Source organism: Lepus europaeus, chromosome 5 (genome assembly GCF_033115175.1).
Source record: "Lepus europaeus isolate LE1 chromosome 5, mLepTim1.pri, whole genome shotgun sequence".
NCBI classification, from domain to species: domain Eukaryota; kingdom Metazoa; phylum Chordata; class Mammalia; order Lagomorpha; family Leporidae; genus Lepus; species Lepus europaeus.
The window spans coordinates 19,922,441-19,946,684 of record NC_084831.1 but is presented as its reverse complement, the minus strand read 5'-3'; the positions used below and the strand labels follow the sequence as shown (position 1 = coordinate 19,946,684).

The following is a 24,244-nucleotide window of genomic DNA, read 5'->3' as shown; positions in this document are numbered from 1 at the left end:
ATTTGAGGAGTCAACCAGCAGATGAAAGATTCTCTCTGTAACTCTGCCATTTAAATAAGTAAATCTTAAAAAAAAAAAAAAAATTGGGGGGCTGACACTGTGGCGCAGTGGGTTAATGCCCTGGCCTGAAGCACCGGCATCCCATATGGGTGCCAGTTCGAGTCCTGGCTGCTCCTCTTCCAATCTAGCTCTCTGCTATGTCCTGGAAAAGCAGAAGATGGCCCAAGTCTTTGGGCCCCTACACCCACATGGGAGACCTGGAGGAAGCTCCTGGCTCCTGGCTTCGGATCGGCGTAGCTCCGGCCATTGCGGCCATCTGGGGAGTGAACCAGTTGATGGAAGACCTCTCTCTGTCTCTACCTCTCTCTGTAACTCTTTAAAATAAATATTAAAAAAAAAAAAAAAAAAGGTGTTGGCAATTAAAAAAAATAGATAATAAAATATCATTTCCTCTATTTTTAAAGATTTATTTTATTTATTTGAAAGACAGAGTTACAGAGAGGTAAAGAGAGAGAGAGAAAGGTCTTCCAACTGCTGGTTCACTCCCCAGATGGCTGCAATGTGTCGATCCAAAGCCAGGAGTTTCCTCCTGGTCTCCCATGCTGATGCAGGGGCCCAAGGACTTGGGCCATCTTCCACTGCCCTCCCAGGCCATAGCAGAGAGCTGGATTGAAAGAGGGGCAGCCAGGACTAGAACCGGCGCCCATATGGGATGCCAGCGCTTCAGGCCAGGGCATTAACCCACTGTGCCACAGCACTGGCCCCATTTCCCGTTTTTAGAGGCTCTGAAAACCCTCCCCCCAGGTCACACACCGGAATCTGGGGCTCCTGCAGCATTCTTACCCTTTTTACCCCAGGTGATCCAAATTCTTTTAAAAAATAATTCATTTACTGCATGTGTAATAAAAAGTTGTTTAATTTGCTTGTCTTTGTAAAATTTTTTCATATAAATAAATGCATGATTCATGGGAAAAAAATCATCAGAAACAATGTCCATTTAGAAAAGATGTTATTACAGCCACTCCACTGTTCAGGCCTGTACCACGCAAAAGCCAGAGCCTTTGATGAAGTTTGCATTTAAATTTATCAGGGATCAGCAATAGGTTTAACGCTGTCTTCACTATGCTGGCTGAAGACAGATTCAGGTGTGTGCTTCAAACTTGAAATAAGGTCTCCTCACGTAGAGCCCAAACGGTCACTCCTCTAAAGCCGGCCCTGACCAGCACCAGAAGGGGCTCTCGAGTGACTCCCACTTCTCAAATTCCTACCCAGCATCAGGGCGTGGCAGGGCTGGGGCCGTCACAGCTGCCGGCAGCGCAGGCAGGCCCCATGTACAGTAAGGCTTTCAGGTCTCTGGGTTAAGCCTCCAGCATGGCCCTTCAGGGTCCAGGTCAAGTCCAAGGCAGGAAGTTGCAATGCAGGAGTAGTCCCAGGAGCCAGTAAGCCAGGAAGTAGCCCAGAATGTAGCGTGTGACTGGAGAACAGGTTTTCCAGTTGTACAGAAGTCCCACGACAGAATTTCTGGGGACCATCTGTCCTGGTGGGGAGTCCCCCGCAGGAGGCTTCCACAGCACAGTCTCCTGGGATCTCAACAGTGGCTCTTGATCCTGAAGCAAGTGGGCTGGAAACCAGTACAGGATAGGAGTGGAGGAGCCCAAAAACCTGGTGAGAACCTAGGAATCACAAGAAGAGGAAAACCCACAGATTTACTGGATGGTCAGTGACTCATGGGACCAGCCTGGAGGCAGCTTCTGCTGGGTGAGTGATGGCCTCACAACTAGCAATGCTGCGCTATGCTGGAAAGGCCTTCAGCAGAGCTTACGATCTGCCTCATAAAGACGTGTAACAACAGCCAGGCTACCACCATGTTCCAAACATGGCTGTGGACTTGTTACCAAAATGGGCCAATCAGCATTAACAACTACAGGGTTTAATTTTAGCCCAGGGCCTGGACTCAACTCTAGATGTGACTTGGGAGCTTGGGAACCTAAGGTGGCCATCACAGGGATGGCCAAGGAGAGGGAGAGAGGAAGGGGGCCCTGGGATTGAACACTGTCCCCCCTGGGGGAGCCCAGAGCCACATCTCCAAATGGCCTCCCTCATCTAACCTGTGCTGGCAGGCACTCTGGTAGCTAATCCAGCTGCCAACACAGCTCAGAGAACATCACAGCCAGGTGTGCCTCCAGGAGGCAGAAACTGCTAGAGAGACCAGCAGGGGCACAAAGAACTTCCTCAGGGTCATGCTGAAACTGACCACAGCCAAGAACAGCAAAGTCAGGTCTAACTCCCCATCCCTCGATCACAGTCCCCCCCACCCCGACCCGACCCCCCCTCTGAACACTGGGCGCCTGCTTGGGCTCAGAGTACCTCTCCGAGGCTCATTCAAGAAGCCAGCACGGGGACAGTTACACAGCAGGGCAGGTGCCAGAGACAGACTCTGGGCTGCTTTTTGAGGCTCGACTGCATTAGGTCCTGACACCACCCTGTGTCTCGGCCCCTCCGCTGCTTCTCGACGCTGGCGCCTCACACCGCTCTGCCACCCAACACTCCCCCGCTTCTTAAATGGAAAACTCCTACGTTCTCTCAGGACACAGGTAGTAAGATGCCTTCCTCAGTGCCTCGTGAGTTCACGTCTGCCTCTTTGCTGCCACAAAACCTGAGTGGTTTTAAAATCTCCAAACAGCAACCCCTCTCATCCTCCTGTACCGTAACTTTACCTGTTGAATGTCTGCCGTTACATACCACAAGACCCCTAGGGCTTCCACTTTCTTACTCACGTTCCATCTGGCATGAAGAAAACCCCTAAATAGCTGCTGAACGGTAAGACCAGCGGCGGGTCACTCGCGGGGCCGGCCCCGCCTGCTGCACGGCCCCGCCCGCAGGCCCCGCTCACCTGGACGTGCATGCACAGCCATCCGAACAGCAGCAGCACTGACGCGTGCACCACGTACACAAACACCCGAGGACTGAGGAATCCAGGGTCCGGCTTCTCGAGGGTCTCCCTATTCGTGATCTTTCGAAGGCCAAGTGTAAGGCAGAGCCAAGGGTGGGTGGTCACATATGTCCAAGCTGCCCAGGCAACCAGGAAAGCCGCTGGTGCAGCCAGTAGAAAATTGGGCAGCTGCTTGAGCTCATAGTACCTCAAAAAGCCAACATTCCAGTAGACGTCCTGGATGTAGCTGTACACTAGGGGAAGGTCCCAGGAACACCACGGGGGCTCATGTCCCCCTGCAATCCGATAGCCCTTGTCTGTGGCCAGCTGCACCAAGGGCTTAGGGATGGGGAGGACAGAGCCTGGCAGACAGAACTGGCGGTAGGCATAATACTGAAAGAGCGCGAAGGGAAGGCTGACTGTGAGCACTGACAGCAACACGGAGGCCCCCAGCTTACAAAGCTGTCTCGGCAGACTCCGCACCCCCAGAGCAGAGCAGCAGCCTTGGCACTGAGAGTGCACAAGGAAGCCAACGCTGACCAGCCCGTTGGAGCGCACGCTGGTAGCAAGGGCAAAGAGGAGTCCACTCGTCCAGACTCGGCCCCGCTCCAGCTGCCCCATGGCACTGAAGGTCAGGAGAGCGAACAAAGCTTCCGAGTACCCGGCCGCCAGGAAGACGCTGGCGGGGCTGAGGCAAAAGAGCAGCGCTGCATCCAAGGCCTGGCGCGGGCAGTGCAGCACCAGACGGCCCAGGTCATGGAGCGCGGCTGCGGCCAGCACAGAGAACAGCGAATTGAGCAGTGCTGCTGAAATCAGCAGGCAGCTGCGCAGGCTCAGGAATCCCCGCAGGGGTCTCAGCACCTCCGTCCCCACCAGCAGGGCCCAGGGGAAGCCAGGGAAGAAGGCGAAGTTGTGCTCATAGAGGTAGCCGTGCTCGGCAATGAACAGGAAGTGCTCGGCATCCCAGCGGGACAGGCCGCCCAGAAGACCTTCCACAAGCCGGTCCACGCAGCCCGAGGGGGCCAGGCGAGGAGGAGCGAACGCTTCGGCGTGGTGATCTGGGATGATGGCATTGAAGAGAGCCTGTGGGGTAAAGGAGAAAATAATAACTACCATTTAATAAAATGAGGAAGAACAGACTTGTTGGGGGGGAGGGGGATGATGAGCTTGAGTCTGGATTAGTTAGCTTTGTATTACTGTCATGTAAAAGTCAACTGGATGGGCCCAGCACTGTGGCTTAATGGGTTAAGCCGCTGCCTGCAATGCCAGCATCCCATATAGGTGCTGGTTCAAGTTCTGGCTGCTCCACTTCTTATCCAGCTCCTTGGTAATGCACCTGGGAAAGCAGCAGAAGATGGCCCAACTCCTTGGGAACCTGTACCCATGTGGGAGACCAGATGAAGTTCCTGGCTTCTGCTTGGCGCAGCCCTGGTCATTGTGGCCATTTGGGGAGTGAACCAGCAGACAGAAGATGTCTCTCTCCTTCTGTCTGTAACTGCCTTTCAAATAAATAAATCTTGAAAAAAAAAGTCGATTGGACAGTGAGAGATAGGAGTCTTTGAGTCAGAAGAGAGATCAGGGCTACAGACATAAGTTTGGGAATCATAAGTGCATGGACAGAATTAAATAATTTCTATTTACTTATAGGTAAAGTGGGAGAGAGAGAGAAATCTTCTATCCATGTATTCATTACCCAAATGGCCACAAAAGCCAGGGCTCAGCCAGGCCAAAGCCAGGAGGCTGGATCTCCATCTGGGTCTTCCACTGAGATGGTAGGGACTCAAGTACTTGAGCCATCACCAGCTGTTTCCCAGGCACATTAGCAGGGAGCTGGATCAGAAATAGAGCAGCCAGGACGAATTAGAACTCCCATATGGGATGCTGCCGTGCCACAACACACACCCTGAACACATGGATAGAATTTAAGGGCATGAAACTGATTGGAATCACCTGAGGAATAGATAAAGAAAACATCTGGGGGTTGGCACTATGGCGTATCGGGTAAGGCAACCGCCTGCAGTGCCGACATCCCAACATCCCATATGGGCGCTGGTTCGAGTCCTAGATGCTCCACTTCTGATCCAGCTCTCTGCTATGGCCTGGGAAAGCAGAAGATGCTCCAAGTCCCTGGGCCCCTGCACCCATGTGGGTGACCCAGAGGAAGCTCCTGGCTCCTGGCTTTGGATCGGCAAAGCTCCGGCTGTTGTAGCCATTTGGGGAGTGAACCAGCAGATGGAAGACCTCTCTCTCTACCTGTGCCTCTCTGTAACTCTTTCAAATACATAAATCTTGAAGAAGAGGAGGAGGAGGAGGAGGAGGGAGAGGAGGAGGAGGAGGGAGAGGAAGAAGACGACATCTGAGAACTGAACCCTGGACATGTCAACATTTAGTGGCTGGAAAGTGGGTGAGGATCCAGCAACGATGCAAAATAAAGGAACAGTCAGTGAGGAAGGGGAAACCCAGATCAGCCAAGTGAAGCAATGGAGGGAGCGATTCTGCTCCACGCTGCTGACAGGTCAAGTTAAGATGCGGACTGCAAACTGACCACTGGATTTAGCAATGTGGAGGTCACTGGTGAATCTGGCAGAAGCCATTCGGTGGAGTGGAGACGAATCTGCCTGCACTGGGTACAGCAGAGGGCAGATGAAGGGAACTGCAGACCGTGCGTGCACACGGTTTTGAGGAGTTTGGCTGTAAAGGAGAGCGGAGAAATGGGGTCAGCAACGAGGGTCAAGGAAAGTTTGCTCTTCAAAGGTAAGCGGTACGTGTGTGCCAGTGAAGAGACCCCCCCCCCCCCGAGCACGCGGAGACGGGGAGACGATGCCGTCTGCTGCGGAGGGCAGGGGCAGGCCCAAGCAAGAGGACAGCAGTGCAGCCAAGCCCCAGCAGGGAAGGCACAGAGGGCAGCAGGCTGAGGAGGGAGGTGGCAATCAGAAAGTCTCTTCCAGCTGGCGCCGTGGCTCACTAGGCTAATCCTCCGCCTTGCGGCGCCGGCACACCAGGTTCTAGTCCCGGTCGGGGCGCCGGGTTCTGTCCCGGATGCCCCTCTTCCAGGCCAGCTCTCTGCTGTGGCCAGGGAGTGCAGTGGAGGATGGCCCAAGTGCTTGGGCCCTGCACCCCATGGGAGACCAGGAGAAGCACCTGGCTCCTGCCATCGGATCAGCGCGGTGCACCGGCCGCAGTGCAACAACCGCGGTGGCCATTGGAGGGTGAACCAACGGCAAAGGAAGACCTTTCTCTGTCTCTCTCACTGTCCACTCTGCCTGTTCAAAAAAAAAAAAAGAAAGAAAGAAAGAAAGAAAGTCTCTTTCAAGGCCTTCTGTTTTTCTGAGTTTTCATTCAAAGTGAGTAACGAGAAAAAGTTGTTACCAATTTGAGGAAAGAGGAAAACAGTTTAAAGTAAGTCAACTTATGCCCTTTGTCCCCAGCATGGGCTGTGGAATTACCCAGGGAGTCTGAAAAAATACTGATGCCTGGTCTCTCCTCTAGCGTTAATGATTTAAACAGAATGGGGTACAGCCTGGGCACTGGAATTTTTTTTTTTTTTAAGATTTTATTTATTTATTCAAGAGGAACAGTTACAGACAGGGAGCTTCTTCCAGGTCTCCCACATGGGTGCAGAGGCCCAAGCACTTGGCCCATCTTCCACTGCTTTCCCAGGCCAGAAGCAGAGAGCTGGACTGGAAGAGGAGCAGCCAGAACATGAGGCAGCGCCCACATGGGATGCTGGAGCCACAGGGAGAGGCTTAGCCTACTATGCCACAGTGCTGGCCCCTGGGCATTGGAATTTTTAAAAAACTCTCCCAAGGTGATTCTGATCAACAGAAAAATTTGAGAATGGGAAAGTTAATGAACTAAAGCAATATGGTAAGACTGCCAGGAAGCACTTGGCTTAGTGATCTTGAATAAAAAGAGGAGTTGGCACAGCTGGGTGTTCTACTCTGGGTGGATGCAGACAGGTAGGCAGGTAACTGGATTATGCCAAGGTCAGGCTTTTGTATTGTGAATAAGACACAGGAAGCAGGGAGCAAGAGACAAGTATGTATGCTTGGAAATGACAGACCGTGGAATTTCAGCGGGCTCAGAAGGGGAGGTACAGCCATGAGGTTGGTGAGAGACGGTGAAATGGTGGCAGGATCAATGCATTATAAATCCTGAGGAGGTAGAAGAACGGTTAGAACTAGGTACCAGAGGAGGTGAGCTGTAAACACAAGGAGATAGTAGCACAATTCTTAGAACACTACAGGTAATTACAGTCTTGGTCTTTGGGCAAATGCATTGTTTCCAACAGCCTCATCTGAATGAGAACCCAGCTGCCCCAGCTTCGCATCCCACATGCGGGACTCGCAGACCTGCTCCTGTGGCTCTCCAATAACTCAGCTGCTGCCGGTTGGGAGCCATCACGGAGGCAGGATCCTCCCTAGCCTGGCAACAGGTTTTTAGGCTCTTTATCTTTTTGGTCAGTTTCCTTATCTCAGGCCACTTCAAACAATGAAAGCAAATGGGATGGAGTGACAGTCACAGATAACAGCCCTAGGCTCCAACTTGAAAACCCGTTTAACTAAACCTGGAACCCAGCAGGGGGAGGATGGAAGGAAGGAGCTTTCCAGGAAGGAAGCAGCCGGGTCTTGGTAAGAGGCGCAGAGCTATGCTCATATAGCATCTCTGCGGGGTACACACCACTCAACCTGAGGACATACTAAGGAAGAGACACTTGGTAAGACCCTGAGGAATTCATATGGATGTGAAGTCTGATTAAAATACGTATTAAGGGAGTTGCAAAAGGGCAGCTGCACTGGGGACTGCGTGTGGGTGAGGCAGCAAGGGGACACTCACCGCTGAAGAACACCCACGGCGGTCATCCCACATGCATGGGGCCACCCCCACACTCAGCTGGCTGGCACAGGGCTCAGTCTCCCATATTGTGTCCAGGGTGTTGCTCTGAGCTGTCACACCCTAAAGGCCTCTCTGATTACAGAACGTCAGGGTCTGTGTAAAGATCAGTAGCTCAGGAGCAGGGAAAACTGGGGTCTAACTTTGGTGCTTCTCTACCTCGCTAAGTGGCTTCGAGAAAGTCACTTAGCCTTTATGGGTCTCTGCGAGGTAAAACAGGTGTGAGTAAATCAAGGTACTAACAAGATTCCTGCCCACTTTCCAACTATAAAGTCTGTGCCTCTATGATTCCGGCCACAGCGGGGCACACCTGGGAGGTGACAGTAGAGGGGGACTGCTTTTGGTGCCTGGAGCAGACACGTAGCCCGGGCGCGCTCAGGACGGAGGATCAGACACTGACCTGCAGCACCAGAGTCAGAACACGGCAGCTGACCGCAAACCGCAGCACCTCTCTCCGGGCCGGGTCCAGGGGCCACATCCTGTAACCACCAGGAATCCAGGAGTGTGGCTACCACCGGCACTGAGCTCCCTCGGCCTCCCAAACTCTAAAACCAAGAAGGAAAAGGTCACACATGGGCCGAGGGCAAACCATTGAGAAAATCCTTCATAGGAAACTCCCCCTTCAGTGTTCCTGCAGCAGAGCTAACCGGACAACAGCCCAGATGACGGGAGGCAGAGGGCACCCCTGGGTGTCACTCAGGGGCATTGTGCACGTCAGAGAAGTTCCACGCAGATCAGCATGAGGCTGGACTGCTAAGCTCACAGAACTTGGAACCACAGGGCGTAGTTCAAGTCCGGACTGCCACTTCCAAGTTCTGAGTCTCTCTGAGCCTCAGGTCTCTATGTATAAAACAGGATCAGCCTCTTTCCTGCCAGCTTCTCAAAGGGGCCATGCTGGTGAAATGGACTCGGGTGCGAAGAGCCACACAAATCCACGCTGCGGCTGCTGTTATCTGGCGTGCGCCCTTTCCTTCACGCCCAGAATAATAAACTAGCTCCCAAACCAGAGTCCCCAAAGTGGGGCACAGGACTGTTCTGGAAGACCATAATGACTGCACACTTGAGCCCGGCTCTCTGATGTGTGTTCAGCTGGTCTGTAAAATTAAGTGGAGAAGGAAAAGAAAACCGCCACTCAGCAGGACTTCGGCCAGCTCACACGGCTAAAACAAACCTAGGGGGAAGACCGAGCCGACTACCAGACGGAGAAAACTCACTTCCCGCCTCTCCGTCACCACGGCAGCAACGATCAACAACTGCAAAGCCAGTCTGAGGCAAGGAATGACCTTTAGGACATTGCTACACAACTCCTTAAGAAACAGCAACAGTTCCTGCAGAATTCGGAACGCCGGCCTGGGAAGCGAGGAAGGAGGGCAAGAGCACCACAGGCAGCCACTGACAGGGGGTGAGTAACTTCCTAGAACTATTCAGGGGCTGGCGCTGTGGCGTGGCGGGGTAAGCTGCTGCCTGATGCCAGCATCCTGTGAGCGCCTGCTGGAGGCCCGGCTGCTCCACTTCCCAGCTAATGCACCTGGGAAACCAGAGAAAGATGGTCCAAATACTCGGGACCCTGCCACCCACGTGGGAGCCCCCTGGCTTCCGTCCTCCTGGCCCAGCCCCGGCAGTTGAGGCCATCTGGGGAGTGAACCAGTGGGTGGAAGCTCTCTTTGTCTCTCCGTCTCTCTGCCTTTCAAACAAATAAATCTTTAAAAAGAAAATTAAAGTAGGAAATTTAACAAGAGGGCTGGAAAACTCTTCTTACCTGGCCAATCCCCACCGAACCTTTGGCTATTACTTGCCTGGGCAGTGCTTCCCTGGTCCTCACCAGCCTCCATACTAGGCCCTGGCTGCCCTCTATCTCGACCTCCGTATTGCCAGGGTTTATGTAAGTGGCCTGTGAGGGCTCGGCCTCCCCCACGCACAGGCTTCCTGTGTTCCAAACCAGTGGCACGGGCAGGACACAGTATCACCAGTTCACTCACTCCAGATATAAAATCACCGCTCCAAGTATTCCTCCCACACATCTCAAGTGAAGAGCAAGGCGACAGAAGTCACAAGCCACAAGAAAATGCAACTTCCCCAGACAGGCGGCGGGCGAGGGCAACAGTGCTCCTCCCTGGGCACGAGAGGGCGCCCGCGGCTCACGCCAGCACCGGGAGCCTGCAGGAAGGGAGAGGCCGCGGACTCCACGCCGGTTTGCTCCTGAAAATTCAGTTCCAAGGCAGGCTTCTGAAAAGGCCCGAGAGGAGCCGGCAGTGTGTGCACCCACCCAACACGTCCAGCCCCTGGCTCGCTGAGCCGGGAGGAATCACAGGAAGCAGCCATCCTCAGCCTCGCACGGCTGCGCCTGCTCTCTCACGGGTGAACTCACTCCCAGTCCTGCGGGTCCCACCCACACAGGCAGACAAGCTGGGATCAGGAAAGCACTTAACCCACCTCTGCCCCCGGCCCAAACCTGCACCCTCCTCTGTCCGGAGCCCACCTCTAGCCTCAGCGCCCACATTAGGCTTGTGGCCCCTACCCAGCTTACACGTGACCCAAATAAAAGCGAAAGCCAGCCAGTCAATTCTCCGTCTCAACCCTCGCCAAGCTCGCCCTTCGGCCAAATCACAGGATCGCTTTTAACTGGCAGGGCCCCTGGTTTCACGCCTTCGTTTTCCCGTGAGATGAACAGGCCCCGGCGATCTCATAGACACCGTGAGGCCGGTATAATTACCATCGCCATTTTATGGATGTGAACACCGAGGCTCACTAGGGTCAAGTGCCACACCCAAGGCTGCCTGAACAGAGTCGTGGGTCTTGTTCCTGTAAACCTCATGGTGCCGGCACTCTCTCCCCGCCAGACTTCAGGGCTACACCCCAGGCCCCCAATGCTGGCCCAATGCTGCCTCCAAGCCCGCCCGCTCTTGCGGGGTTCGCTCAGGGCAGACGGGCCTAGCTCAGAATTCGGGAAAGCCTGTCGCACCGGGGGCCTGGACCCTCTGGGACAGTCCAACATCCTCTGTGGGTAGAGCTGCTTGGGCCAGGGTCGCCAGGGCCAGAGGCCTCCAGGCCCCTCGCCGTCAGGGGCCGCCCTCCACCAGCCCTGTGGTGTCCGTCCGACCCTCCGGACACAGTCCCTAGTGGGCACCGGGCAACCAAGCTCACCCCAAAGCCAAGGCCCAGGGGTACTCCCGTGGGAGCGCGCCGGCCCCGGACAGGCAAGAGGGCCGGAAGCAGGCGAGGGCGCGGGGCCGTCAAAGGAAGAGGCGGCGCCGGAGGCCGCTATGGCGGAGGGGCGGGGCGCCCCGTTCCGCCGCGGCCTCCGCCTCATTTCTCTCAGCCTCCGTTGACAGTTTCGCCTTCCCCCCCAGAACTCCAGGGCTCCAAACCCGGCGCCGGGAGCGCAGCGTCACTCCGTCCCAACCTCCCCAGCGGGCCGGAGCCGCAGCACCTGCATCCGGGGTCCGAGCGGCCCGCGCACGCGCGCTGGCTTCACCGACGGCAGCCCCGCCCCGCTCCTGCCCGGAGTGGAAGCTGCCCCGCCTCCCTCCGGGGCGGCCATGTTGACTCCGAGCGAGCGGGGCGGGGAGCGCGGCTCGGCGCCTCCCAGCGCAGCACCTTCCAGCCGCGGTGACACCTGAAGAGTTCGCTCTCGCACCTCCCCCCGCCTCCAGTTCGTGCGCCGAGGCTGTGTCCCGGAGTCGAAGTCCCGGCCCAGTTCCACCCCGGTTCTCTGAGCCGGGGCGCTCGTAGTTGGAGGCTGCCCTATGGCCTCGTCCCAGAAGGCAGAGTCGCGCTTTCCCTGCTGTCGGGCAACGGCAGCTCAGCACAGAGCCTGGCAGCCGATGGGAGTTCTCTGAACAGGGAAAGAAAAGCCTTCTTGGGGTTTCTGCGGCCAGCAGCGGCACCCCGCGTCCTGGGCGCCGAGAGTGGGGGATCCCCTGACTTTCCCCTGTCCGGCCGCCCGGGGCCGTTCTGTCCTACTTGGGTCGTCAGCCCCATCCCCGGAGCCTAAAGAGCGCGGCAGGGGCGCCTCAGAACACCCCCCAGGGCTCCTTTCTCCTCCTTCACGCAGGAAGTGGGGCCAAAAAAAACCCTAACTCAACCAAAGCGTCTGTTAGGGAGGCGCAGCCAGTTGGTGCCCCTGTAACGGAAACTGTTAGAACGACTTTGCACCCTCCTTAAAGGAAACAGATAATAAATCCTTCCCCGTTGGTGGATTTCTTGTTTCTCGGGATTCCAGAGCCTTCTGTGGTTTCAGTTATCTGCCGGGGTCTGCCTGAGCCTCTGGCCCCAGCGAGCTGGCTGAGGGAGGGGCTTATCTGTGGCCACAGCCACTCCTGTGGGTGGGAACCGAGAGATCTCTCCAGGCTATCTCTCCAGGCAAGGAAAACCAGCCCACCTCAGTGCTGGGTGGGGGGCAGGGTGTGTGTCTTTGGGGTTCTGTAGACCACATTTCGGGCCGAGCCCTAAACTGCCTCCGGTGGGCGTTGTGTGGGGGGTGGATGAAGCACAAACCACATTTTAGTCCTTGCCTGTGGAGAAGGGGAAGAAGGCAGGTTGGTGGGCCCTTCCCCCAGGTTTTCAGCCACAAGCTCTTGGTTGCAGCTCCAGAAACCTGTGCGTGAAACAGGCAGAGCCCAGGGCACACGTGTGCCTGGCGCCCAAGGTTGTGACTCGGGATCTCTGGACGTGCAGGAGGCGGCAAGCAGCGGGCTCTGCCAAGGCAGAGCGGAGACAGGAGCTGCCCTTGTCCTGTGGATTCACAAGGGAAAAAGATGTGCACCCCGGGGCTCTCTGTGTCCACACAAAATTCCCAACTAAATCTGTTTGCAAAAAGGCCAAGAGTCTGTCTGTGACAAGTCTGCTAAAACCCCAGCGGTCACCCTTCAGGGGGAGAACCCCGGCCGGGCCATCAGCCCCACTTCCCTACGGCTTCTCCTTCCTCCCTTCTCTGCTTCCCAACCCCCTCCTCTTCCGCTCTGTTTCCTGTTTCATTTTCTGGCTCCTGCTCCGACAGGAAAACAAGGAAGTGGAATCTCTGGCTCTCAAAGCCCCGGCTCCCCGGCTCTGCAGGTTTTGAAGAGGGCACGCTGGGCTGGGAAGGGGTCCCGGGGCTCCAAGGCTGTGAGGAACTAGTGGAGGAAGCAGCTCTCCAGGGTGTTTTCATAGTCTGCGGCTAAAATGGAGCCGGCATCAACCAGGGAGCCAGCCGAGCTGCCCGCACTGAGGCGAGCAGCACAGCTCTCCAGGCCGGGGCCCCAGAGAGGCTCTGGACCTGCCAGCCCTGCCCATTAAGAGGCAAATATCCCACGTCACCGGGAAACTTCATAATACAAGTGGCTAACCTAAGCAGTGCATCATTGTTTGTTTGTAAAAGTTTTTGTTAATTGGGGCCTGCTCTGTACCTAGTAGGCTAAGCCTCGGCCTTTGGTGCTGACATCCCATATGGGCGCTGGTTTGTGTCCCAGCTGCTCCTCTTCCAATCCAGCTCTCTGCTGATGTTCTGGGGGAGCGGAAGATGGCCCAAGTGCTTGGGCCCCTGCACCCACGTGCGAGAACTGGAGGAGGCTCCTGGCCTCGGGTTAGCCCAGCTCCAGCCGTTGTAGCCATTTGGGTAGTGAATCAGTGGATGGAAGACCTCTCTGTTTCTCCCTCTCTCTCTCTGTAACTCTGCCTCTCAAATCCTTTTTTTTTTTTTTTTTTTACGTTTTTGTTAATTTTATTCTAAGAGAGATCTTCCATCCACTAGTTCCACAGCAGCCAAGAGTGGGCCAGGTTGAAGCTAACAGACTGGAACTCTGTGGTTCTCCAGCACGGGAGATACGGATCCAAGTACTGGAGCCCTCATCCGCTGTCTCCCAGGTGCATTAGCAGGAAGCTGGATTGGAAGCGGAGGTGGACTTTGAACTGGGCGCTCTGATATGGGGATGTGGTATCCCAAGCAGCAACTCAACCCATTTGCCAAACAAAAACTGCCCCCCATCGTGATGTCTGGTATCCTTGAACTTGCCTGGCTCTGTTCTTGCTAGGTCTCATGCTTGAAACACTCTGCCTCCAGCCTACCCTTTGGCCAGCCTGCTCTATTCAAGTCTCAGGACCGATGCCACCTCCTCAGAGAGGCTTTCCCCGACTACAACTTCCCCAGCCACAGCTGCACCCCGTATCATCCCATCACTCTGCTTCGTAGCACTTAGCACCACCTACTTGCTTTGCCCAGAGACTGCTCGTTTCACTGTTTCTCTTTTCTGGAACGTGGGTTCTGCGTGTGCCGGCAGAGCAGGGCCCTCATTCACCAGTGTGTTCTCAGAGCTTCCCCAGCGTGCCTTGCGCATTGTCTTCATGAAGGTCTGGGAAATCGATCAGTTTAACCTGATGTCCACGTTTTATGGATGAGAATGACAAGCCTGAAGTCACGCAGTTGGTGGCAGAGACAGGGACTTGAATTCAGGTCCCCAGCCTCCCAGGCGGCTCCTTTCTACCACCCCAGTATTTGAAGCTTTCAGGGATTCACCCCACCCCCTCTTGCCTCTTTCCACACAGCTAAGAGTCATTGCGGACCACGCTGAGAATCCTGTGTAGGACACACTGCCTATCAACAGCCCCATCTACCCTTTCCTCCATCAGGTTCCGATCCTTCCTTTTTGATTTTTTTTTTTAAAGATTTATTTTTTTGAAAGTCAGAGTTACACAGAGAGAGAAGGAGGGGCAGAGAGAGAGAGAGGGAGAGAGGTCTTCCATCCGCTGGTTCACTCCCCAGTTGGCTACAATGGCCGGAGCTGCACCGATCTGAAGCCAGGAGCCAGGGACTTTTTCCAGGTCTCCCAGGCAAGTGCAGGGGCTACACCACAGCAATGGCCCCTCCTGTTTGATTTAATTAACAATATGGCCATGCTTACCACATGACAGGATGAGGCGGTTCCGTGGAACAAGACAAACACAGCCCGCATGGAGATCACGATACCCACCTCGTTAGATTTACAGAGCTCGGCACAACGTGCTGCGTGCGCAGAGACGGGCTGTGGTAACTGCCTGAACAAAAACGGGAGTGGGAGATTTGCTGCTGGAGGTGTAGAGGAGAATTCGGGTAGTTCTCCCAGAGCACGCACCTCCTTGGAGCAATCTGACAACTTGCTTCTCTCTGCAGCTGCTTTGCCTGGGCCCTGCCTCCACATGGGGACGTGGCCTTGGCCCAGGCTGGGCAGGGAGAGATAGCCCAGTGAATCGTCAGTTTTGCAGTTTCCAGATACTAAACTCTCCATGACCCCAACGCCATGGGCTAGAGTAGCTCACCCTGACCTGGAACATTGCTCTGAGGCCATAGCCTTGTGGAACAAAAGTGACCACACTGGCTTTTTTTTTTTTTTTTTTCCTTATTTAACATTTATTTATTTGAGAGGCAGAGTTACAGAGAGAGAGAGGGAGAGACAGAGAGAAAGGTCTTCCATCTGCTGGTTCACTCCCCAAATGGCCGCAACAGCTGGAGCTGGGCCAATCCAAAGCCAGGATCAGGAGCTTCTTCCAGGTCTCCCACTGGGTGCAGGGGACCAAGGACTTGAGCCATCTTCTACTGCTTTTCCAGGCCATAGCAGAGAGTTGGAGTGGAAGTGGAGCAGCCAGGACTTGAACCGGTGTCCACATGGGATGCCAGCGCTGCAGGCAGCAGCTTTACCCACTATGCCACAGCACCGGACCCCACACTGACCTTTGATTGCCGTAATTATCAACTGTTCGAAGGCAGCGCTAATGCCCGTGATGACTGGCAGGTGTGCCTTACCAGAACTTTACTTGTTTGTGCTGGGGATAAAAGGACACTCCTGGGCAGTTTCTAAGAAAGCTGAATGATATTTATATCCACCCTGAAGCCTGAGGTGACGTTATCAGATCGGAGATGTTCACCAGAACCATCCTTGTTGGCCTCTGACGTCCATCTGTCCCCGGACTGAGAGGCTGTCCTGTCCAATTGATCCTCTATAACCCATGGGCACCTGTAACCCTTCCTTCAGTGTTTGCCGTTCAGGGCTTAAAAAACCTCGGCTCCACTGAGAGGCCCAGTGGGAAGGCCTTGGTCACTTGGGGGTGGCAGTGGCTACAAGGCAAAAACAGCCAATGAGGTTGAGAGTATTGTTTAGGCTGGACTTGGCTGCTGTCCAGCTGTGAAAGAAGGTTAAGGTCATTTGGAGTGGTGGGGAGGGAGGAGCCTGGGAAAAGAACTGGCCACACCCCTGAGTTCTCTACTGGAGAGGTTCTATTTACTTCTCAAAAGCAAATTACTCACAGCTCAGTGGCTGAGCGTTCTCTTGGCCCCGTGGTAACTCCAGTCAGTAACTGGAGACCAGGCTGGGCTCCCCCTGCATTGCAGGAGAGCCTAAGAAAGGAACCCAGGAAACCGAGCTCCTAGGTAATGCTCTCCATGCTGCCTGGAAATGCATTTTCTAGACCAGAAAATGGAGCTCAAAAGGCCCAGGGCAAAAATGGCCATAGGCGACACTGCTTAGCCAGGTGCAGATGGGAAAGCTTCCCATTTCATTTTTTGGTTTTTTGTTTTGTTTTGTTTTTTTCCTAAAGAGTCCTAGGAAGGTGTCTTGGTTCACAGAGGGTTTTCTGTCTCAACAGAGAAGGAGTAATTATTCATTCCTGTCTCTGACCCAAATATGAATAGCCATACTTACTTTGATGAACACTTGATTGAAATTCTTGAGACAATTTCACCTCATGCCAAATACCACAGAAGCCAATCTTGCTTGATGAGCTCGGCGACTGCATTGCTGTCCCATCCCGAGAGCAGGTGCCCTGGGAAGAGCGTGGGCCTGGGGTCAGGTGGGCTGAAGCAGACCTTCCCTTCTCGGCCTCTTTCCTCGTCTGTCAGGTGGCAGCAGGCGCTCTGGGCTCCTAGGCACAGGGCTGCTGTTGATTCTTTGGAGTTTATTGTTTCCAGCACAGAAGTGGGTAGTCTCTAGAAAACTTCCTCCAGGTGTTCAGGGTAATATTTTCTGTGCCTGCTTGATTTCTCCTGGGAAAACCCAAAACTTGAGGTTTCTCCACTTCCCCAAGTGGACAGAGATGCTATGTATTGTGTTATGAACCTTATAAAAGCAACTGTATCCAACCAACACCTATGATTTCATTCAACTACTACTTCTTAAATAGATACTATGTGCCAGGATGCATGTGCCAGGATGCCTGCTGGGACAGGATATAGCAGTGAACAAAACAACCCCTCTCCCTAAACCTCACAATTATAGAACAAGACAACAGGTGGAATGATAATCTGTAATAGGCTGGATGGTAACAAGTGCTTTAACGATAAGGTAGTGGTGCAGAGGTTAAGCTGCAGCCTATGCCAGCATCCCATATCGAAATGCAGAATCAAGGGGTTGACAGTGGCATAGTGGGCTAAGCCTCTGCTTGTGGCACTGGCATCCCATATGGGCACCGGTTCTAGTCCTGGCTTTACCTTTTCGACCCAGCTCTCTGCTATGGTCTGGGAAAGCAGCAGAGGACAGCCTAAGTGCTTGGGCCCCCACACCCATGTGGGAGACCCAGAAGCACCTGGCTCCTTGCTTAGGATCAGCTCAGCTCCAGCCGTTGTGGCCATTTGGGGAGTGAACTAGAAGATGGAAGACCTGTCTCTCCCTTTCTCTGTCTGTAACTCTACCTCTCAAACAAATAAAATCTTAGGAAAAAAAAAATGTGCAGGGCCAACACTGTGTTGTAGAAGGTAAAACCACTGCCTGCAGTGCCGGCATCCCATATGGGCGCTGGTCCAAGTCCCAGCTGCTCCACTTCCGATCCAGCTCTCTGCTGTGGCCTGGGAAAGCAGAAGATGGCCCAAGTCCCTGGGCCCCTGCACCCATGTGGGAGACCCGGAAGAAGCTCCTGGCTCCTGGCTTCAGATCTGTGCAGCTCTGGCCATTGTGGCCAATTGGGGAGTGAACCCACGATGCAAGACCCCTCTCTCTCTGCCTCTCCTCTGTCTTTATAACTCTGCCTTTCAAGTAACTAAGTAAATAAACATTTAAAAAATAAAAAATGCAGATTCAAGACCCCCCACCTCCACCCCTGGGGCCAGTGCTATGGCATAAAAGGTTAATCCTCTGCCTGCAGTGCTGGCATCCCACATGGGCACCAGTTCAAGACCAGGCTGCTCTACTTCTGATCCAGCTCCCCGATAATGCTCTTGAGAAAGCAGCGGAGGATGGCCCAACTGCTTGGGCCCCTGCATCCAAGTGGGAGAACATGAAGAAGCTCCGGGCTTCAGCCTGGCCCAGCCCAGCCATTCCAGGCACCTGGGGCGTGAGCCAGCGGATGGAAGATCTGTCTCCTGCTCTGTAACTTTGCCTTTCAAATACATAAATAAATAAATACTCCCACCCCCAACTCCAGCTTCCTGCTGCTACACCTGGGAGGGCAGAAGATGGCCCCACTGCTTGGATCCCTGCCACTCACATGGGAGACCCAGGAGTTCCTGGCTTCTGGATTTGGCCTGGCCCAGCCCCAACTGTCATGGCCATTTGGGGAGTGAAGCAGCAGACAGAAGACTCTACCTCTCCTTTTTCTGTCGCCCTTTCAAATTAAATCTTAAGAAAAAAGAAAAAAGGCAGAAAAGGGAAATAAGGCAGGGCAGCAGCGACTGCTATTTTAAATAAGGTGGTAGAGCAGGAGTTTGGTGCAGTGGTTGATGCCAGTTGAAACACCTGAACCCGCCCCTCCACACCCCTGGGTTCATGTCCCGGCTCTGCTGCTCCAGCCTCCTGCAGGCCCACACTCTGGAAGGCAGCTGATGATGGTTCAACACTGAGGTCCCTGCCACCACGTGGGATCCCCAGAGTGAGTTCCCAACTCCTGTCTTCAGCCTGCTCTGTACTGGCTGTTGTGGGCATTTGGGGAAAGCCTCACTCACAGACAGCTGAACAAAGAGCTGACGAAGATGAGGACTCGGGCCATGCAGATTCCTGGTGAATGAGGATCCTGGGCAGAGGGATCAGAGAGCACAAAGATCCCAGGTGCAGACAGCTGTGCATCGTGGAGGGAGGACTGGGGAGAAGACAGGAGCAGACAGGTAGTGGCAAAGCAAGGACACTGAGGCCCTGCCAGCCATTCTAAGGGTCTGACTCCGAGCAAGCAGCACTGAAGGAGTTTCATCCTGGGATTTTGTTTTAAAGATTTATTTATTACTTTTATTTTTGCCAGAGTTAGACAGTGAGAGAGACAGAGTTATAGACAGTGAGAGTTCTTCCTTCCGTTGGTTCACTCCCCTAATGGCCACTACGGCCGGCGCTGCACCGATCCGAAGCCAGGAGCCAGGTGCTTCCTCCTGGCCTCCCACGCGGGTGCAGGGCCCAAGCACTTGGGCCATCCTCCACTGCCTTCCCGGGCCACAGCAGAGAGCTGGCCTGGAAGAGGAGCAGCCGGGACTAGAACCTGGCTCTCATATGGGATGCTGGCGCCACAGGTGGAGGATTAACCAAGCGAGCCAAAGCGCTGGCCCCAGAGAAAACAGATTTCTAAGTGGGGGAAGACAGGGCATTTTAACCTGTGCATGTTCAAATTAAACTTCCAGGTGGGGATGATGCGGACTGACGCGCTCCAGTCTGCAGGCAGGAGGAGAGCAATTCTGGGGACACCAAGTGATCAAGCTGGAGGCTGCCCTCACATACAGGTTGTCTTGTCGGCCTCGCTGCCAACCACTTCCAAAAGCTTTTTGTCGTTGTTTAAGACTATCTTCAATTCCTAATTAAACTTATTTTACTTCAAAGAGCTAATATGTTCTCATGCCCAGAATGTCCACCTGCAAACCAAGTTGTCTTAGAACTTTCTTCTGAGACTGACACTGTGGAGGCTGCGGCAGAGTATGCTGGAGCCGTGCCAGCGTCCAGGAGGCCAGCGTTTGGGAGCACGAGAAAGCTGCTCTCAAGAACAGGACAAGCGCACCCCCAGCCTCGCGCCCAAGCCCAGGTTTGTAAACTGCTTGACAATAAGAAGCCTCACAAAAGTCTTACCAAGATTTAATGTACATTTATTCTTAACACGTGGAACATATAGTATAAAGATTTCATACTGAATAAATGATATTCATTAAGCCAAAAAAGGAAAAAAAGGAGGAATTTACATCAAGTTTTAGCTACATTGTTGAAATACAAATATGCAGATTTTATCACTGAAAAAATTTCAATTGTGTTTCTTCATCAGGAACTTCAACTGAACCTAGAACTTTTTCACACCTCGATTAGAAAGAAAACAAAACAAAACAAAAACCCAGAAAATAATAAACTATAAGTTGATTGGCTGCTGAGACAGCAAGGACTTTTTACAGAGACCTGTACAGCATCGCGCCAAGAAGGGCGATGTCTGGCAAGAGATTAAATAGCTGTGTCTCGCTTTGTGCAGGTCACCAACTTGTTAACTCGTCATACTAGAAAGGGGCAGCCGGGAGGGGACCAACCTGTGGGGATCCGAGGGTATGTGCAATGTACAACGTCATATATATACACACGTGGCAGCGTGGCCGCTGCAGCTAAAGGTTAAAACCAGTTCTAAGAGGTGATCTCGGGGCTATTCATACAATCGAGGAGGAGAGAAAGAGGTCAGGGTGTTGTAGGTTCACACATGATACTTTGGGGGAAAAGCCTTTTTTTTTTTTTCTCCTCAACGTTTAACTAAAAACATTTTTAAAAACTACAGCTTGCTGCTGACCCAGCGTTTCTCTCGTTTCCGTGTGAGACATTATTATTACAGTATGTTTACAGTATCAGGTGTACAGTACAGTACATGAAAGGGTCTACACTCTACTGCACAGGCCTCTCCAGTGAACAGGTCTGTCCACAACTGCCAGCTTCTCGGCTCCCGCAAGATTGTGAATGTACAACAATAAACCACACACAGTTCAGCAGTCACCTTTTTTGTCCTTCAGAGTTTTTTTTTGTATTTTTTTTCCTTTTTTTTTTTAACCATTAAAAACAGTTATGAAATGTGGCATCCCGTTGATGCAAGGACCGGGAAAGCCAGTTTTATTTTATTTTTTTCCCCAAACTCACTGTAAACAACAGTAACTTTGGTTAAAATAAAAAAAGTCTTCTATGTAGGCAGAGCTTTGTCTTTTCAAATAGGGTGGGGTCCTGAGGGGTTTAAGGTTAAGGGCAAGGAACAGAAAGGTGGGGATGGCGGGCAGGGGAGGAGGAGGTAAGAGAAACAGGAGAGACTTTTTTTCCCCAGGGAGAAGCTGGACAGCACAGGGTAAACTGGATTCTGAGGTGGTTTTGCATAAATAAAGGGCAACAGTCAGTTTCTAAGTTTTCCACACACGCACACACACACGGGGGGGGAGGTGTCCCACGGCTGTCATGACTGGCCAATCAGAAACAGTACATCACAAATGACCTGTGAAACCAGTGAGTTCATCAACGGTGACACCGAGATGTCCAACAGCCGTGACTCGTACAGCGTGAACTCCGAGTGGTTCTCATCAACCTTGGCCAGGGCGAGCAGCGCGCGGGCAGCCCGCCGCATCATGTCCACGCTCGTTGGCTCAAAGGGCGGGTTCTGCATGTGGAGGAGGCTGGCCTGGCTCTGCTGGAACTGGGTGGCAGCGAGGCTGTCCTCCAGGAAGCCCAGGAGGTTGCCGATGCTGCCCTTCTGCACGGCGATGGCGCGGGCTGCCAGGCTGTCCCCCTGCGCCAGGTTGGCCAGCAGTACCACGGCCATCTCCCGGCACACCGGGTTCTTTCGGTCACTGAGGAAGCGCACCATGGTGCTATACAGTTTCTCCAGGCGGCTGAAGGGGGGTGTGGCCAGGATCAGGTCCACATTGTTGTCCTGGATGCTGAGTTTGCTGAGGGTTTCCAAGACCAGTCTCTGGGGGGAGAGGACGGCATTGGGGCCCAGGGTGGAGAAGGGGTCCTGGGCTTCAGCTGAAGGGCAAACTGCCCAGTGCAGGAGTCCGTCCAGGACAGGCAGGCAAATGCTCTCGGGGTATGGGGAGAGGTCCAACTGCCCCGAGATGTTGGCGAGTGTGACCAAGGTGTTTTCCCGGAGCATCTCCAAGCAGTCCCACCACCACTCCACTTTGTTACAGCTCACCCCTTGGTCCTGCTCCTCCTCCTTCTCGTAAGTCAGTGGTGCCTGCTTCCGTTCTGGGTGCTTGTGGTGCAGCAGGATCAGCTTGCCCAGGATGAGCAGCAGCCCTGGGTGTTTAGACATTTCAAAGTCGTTGCCTGGCACAAACGACAGGCTTCGGATAGTATTGGAGACACAGACGCAGCGCTTGGCAAGGGAATCCTGCCAGTCGAGCAGGGTGCACAGTGGGGTCTCATCCTTACTGTGGGGCTCGTCCTCTAGGATCTTGATGTTCCGGTGGCTCTGTGCTGGGCTAATGCCGAATGGAAACTTGCTGCTTTCCTTGGCCTCTGTACTCTTAGCTCCCTCCTCGGTCAACGTGCTGGACCGTGTGGACAGCATGTCATCCATAGTAGCTGTGATCCGTTTCTCAGGGGGGCCGTCAGGTGGGGGCCCCTCCTGTTCTGCTGTCCCAGGCGGACCCTCTACTGCTGTGACATGTTTCCGGGGCGCCGCAGGGCAGGGTGCATGAGGCCGGGAAGGCAGCAGCTCCGTCTTGCTCTCAAAGTGGGTCTGGATGTGCTCAGTGGTGTCCCCCCCGCCGATCCGCCAGTGGAGCAGGCCGCTGTCAAACTCCTGCACGCGCCCAAGCTTGTCTGAGCAGTCCACCACAAACGGGTCGTTCTTCTGTGCGACCTTCACCGGAAGTCTGTCAAACTTGCTCATCAGCTTCTCCTCGTTATTCTCCGAGGCTGGCCTGTCCTTGCCCGAAAAGGCCAGCTCCTCATCATTTTCAGCAACTTCCTCCTCGTTTTCCTCCTCTAGTTTAGGACCTAGAAGTTCTTCGTCATCCTCGTCCCCCTCCATGGGGGCTGGACTAGACACCTTGCTGAATCTCCCAGGGTCCAGTAGTGTTCTCTGTCCTGGGTCACCCACCTCATACTCCTTTAAAATGCCGAAGATCTCGATCAGGCATCGTCGGAAATATTCCACAAGGAGCTCTAGTAACCCCGGGAGCTAGAAGAGAAAGGACAGGAAGTAAATTAAGGGAGAACAATGTCCTACAAAGAGAATCCTTGACTTGAGACACCCCCTGAAGCGGACTCCCACTCCCCTTTCCTTCGAGGTCATGTAACTATCACGGGGAGGCCAGAGCTGCTCCCTTCCCGAGGCTTTCCACAGCGCAAGCTGTTTATCTTAGTGCCCCAGGCCTCCCGCCCACACCACCTTCACACTCGCCTGCCTCCAGTGGCAGGGAAACGCCAGCCAGCAGCGCCGCACCTCACTCGCCAGAGCCTCCCGTCTCTCAGTCTCTGTTTCACAACCACTCTTTTGCTTTTCTTCATCAGGTTGGTTTTCCTACTCAATGGACACCACAAGTGTCTCTCCTGTGACACTCGCCACAGGACACTACCAAGTCGAGCCCAAGCTACACAGCACAAGAGGGATGATCTCCTTCAACAGGAGCTTAGAGAAGAGAGTGCAGTGTGGACAGACGTTATGTACGCTCCTCTCCAAACTCCCCGACGTTCCCGGAGGTCCACCTCCATGAACCTCGCAGCATAACAAGTGGCATAAGGCTTCAGCTCTCTAAACGCTGGTCCGAGCCAGTGCTAAGGAGACCCAAGTTCCAGCTTGCATCTTTTATACAGGCCATACACCTCTACAAGAAAACATTAATCTCCAGTCAAATTACTCTTTGGCTGCAGCAGAATGGAAAAAAATACAGGCTTTTGAATCAGAAAGATCTAAGTTTGAAATCTGTTTTTTCCAGGAACTAGCTAGCTGTATGAAATGATCAATATTCCTAAAATTTCACAAGGGTTGCTCTGAGGTCGAATGGCATGTTAAATGCCTGGCACACGGAATTGCTCCATCAGAATTGTTCCTTTACTTTCTCATGGGGAGCGATACCATACAATGAGAATCAAGTCAGGCTTTGGAATCGGAAGGGTCCCACTGGGCAGGATAAGACTGAGTCCACTTACTATTTACTACATGGCCTGCTTTGAGGATGACACAAAACAAAAAGTGAGGGCACAGTAAGCAGTAACCACCAGGAACAATGCCCCGTCAGCTCCCTGATCAACAAGATGGTAGGTACTAAAGACTATCAAAACAAAGAGTAGGATGGTGCAGCACAAACTCTTCCCAGCTACTGGGAAAACTCAAGGTGCACGTGCTGGTCTGCAGAATCGAATGTGCAAGTACCTTTCAGAAACGAACAAAAGCATGGGGTGTGGGAGGAAGCGGGCAGCAGCTGGGCACAGTGGTTATGCTCCATCTGGGATGCCCACACCCACAGCCCACTGAAGTGCCTGGTATGAGTCCCAACTCTGCTTCCAATCCAGCTTCCTGCGAATGCACCCTGGGAGGCAGCAGGGA

General features: G+C 53.7%; 2 protein-coding genes and 1 long non-coding RNA gene across 10 annotated transcripts in view; 1 reads left to right on the top strand and 2 right to left on the bottom strand.

Moving 5' to 3' along the window:
• Positions 1 to 898: 898 nt before the first annotated feature.
• Positions 899 to 11,991, bottom strand: PIGV (phosphatidylinositol glycan anchor biosynthesis class V). Of its 6 annotated transcripts, none has more exons than XM_062190710.1 (4): positions 11,256 to 11,991; positions 8,226 to 8,370; positions 2,894 to 4,015; positions 899 to 1,673 (listed from the first exon to the last, which is right to left on the bottom strand). In XM_062190710.1, exons 2-4 carry the CDS (start codon positions 8,301 to 8,303, stop codon positions 1,392 to 1,394), a joined length of 1,482 nt encoding a protein of 493 aa, XP_062046694.1. In that variant the 5' UTR covers positions 8,304 to 8,370; positions 11,256 to 11,991; the 3' UTR covers positions 899 to 1,391. The 6 variants fall into 6 exon arrangements, with proteins under 6 accessions (XP_062046694.1, XP_062046689.1, XP_062046688.1 ...); XM_062190705.1 differs by lacking the exon at positions 11,256 to 11,991 and adding an exon at positions 10,970 to 11,249; XM_062190704.1 differs by lacking the exon at positions 11,256 to 11,991 and adding an exon at positions 9,040 to 10,945.
• Positions 9,142 to 23,296, top strand: LOC133759548 (uncharacterized). Of its 2 annotated transcripts, XR_009865903.1 has the most exons (4): positions 9,142 to 9,227; positions 19,368 to 19,466; positions 19,564 to 19,762; positions 23,209 to 23,296. It is a non-coding gene; the product is annotated as an uncharacterized LOC133759548 (long non-coding RNA). The 2 variants fall into 2 exon arrangements; XR_009865902.1 differs by lacking the exon at positions 23,209 to 23,296 and having other exon boundaries at positions 19,564 to 19,771.
• Positions 19,836 to 24,244, bottom strand: part of ARID1A (AT-rich interaction domain 1A) — an 88,317-nt gene continuing 83,908 nt past the window's right edge. For both annotated transcript variants that reach the window (XM_062190702.1, XM_062190703.1), the window contains exon 20: positions 19,836 to 22,876. In XM_062190702.1, coding sequence (XP_062046686.1) covers positions 21,146 to 22,876 — 1,731 coding nt within the window. In that variant the 3' untranslated portion in view covers positions 19,836 to 21,145. The remainder of the gene's footprint in view (positions 22,877 to 24,244) is intronic.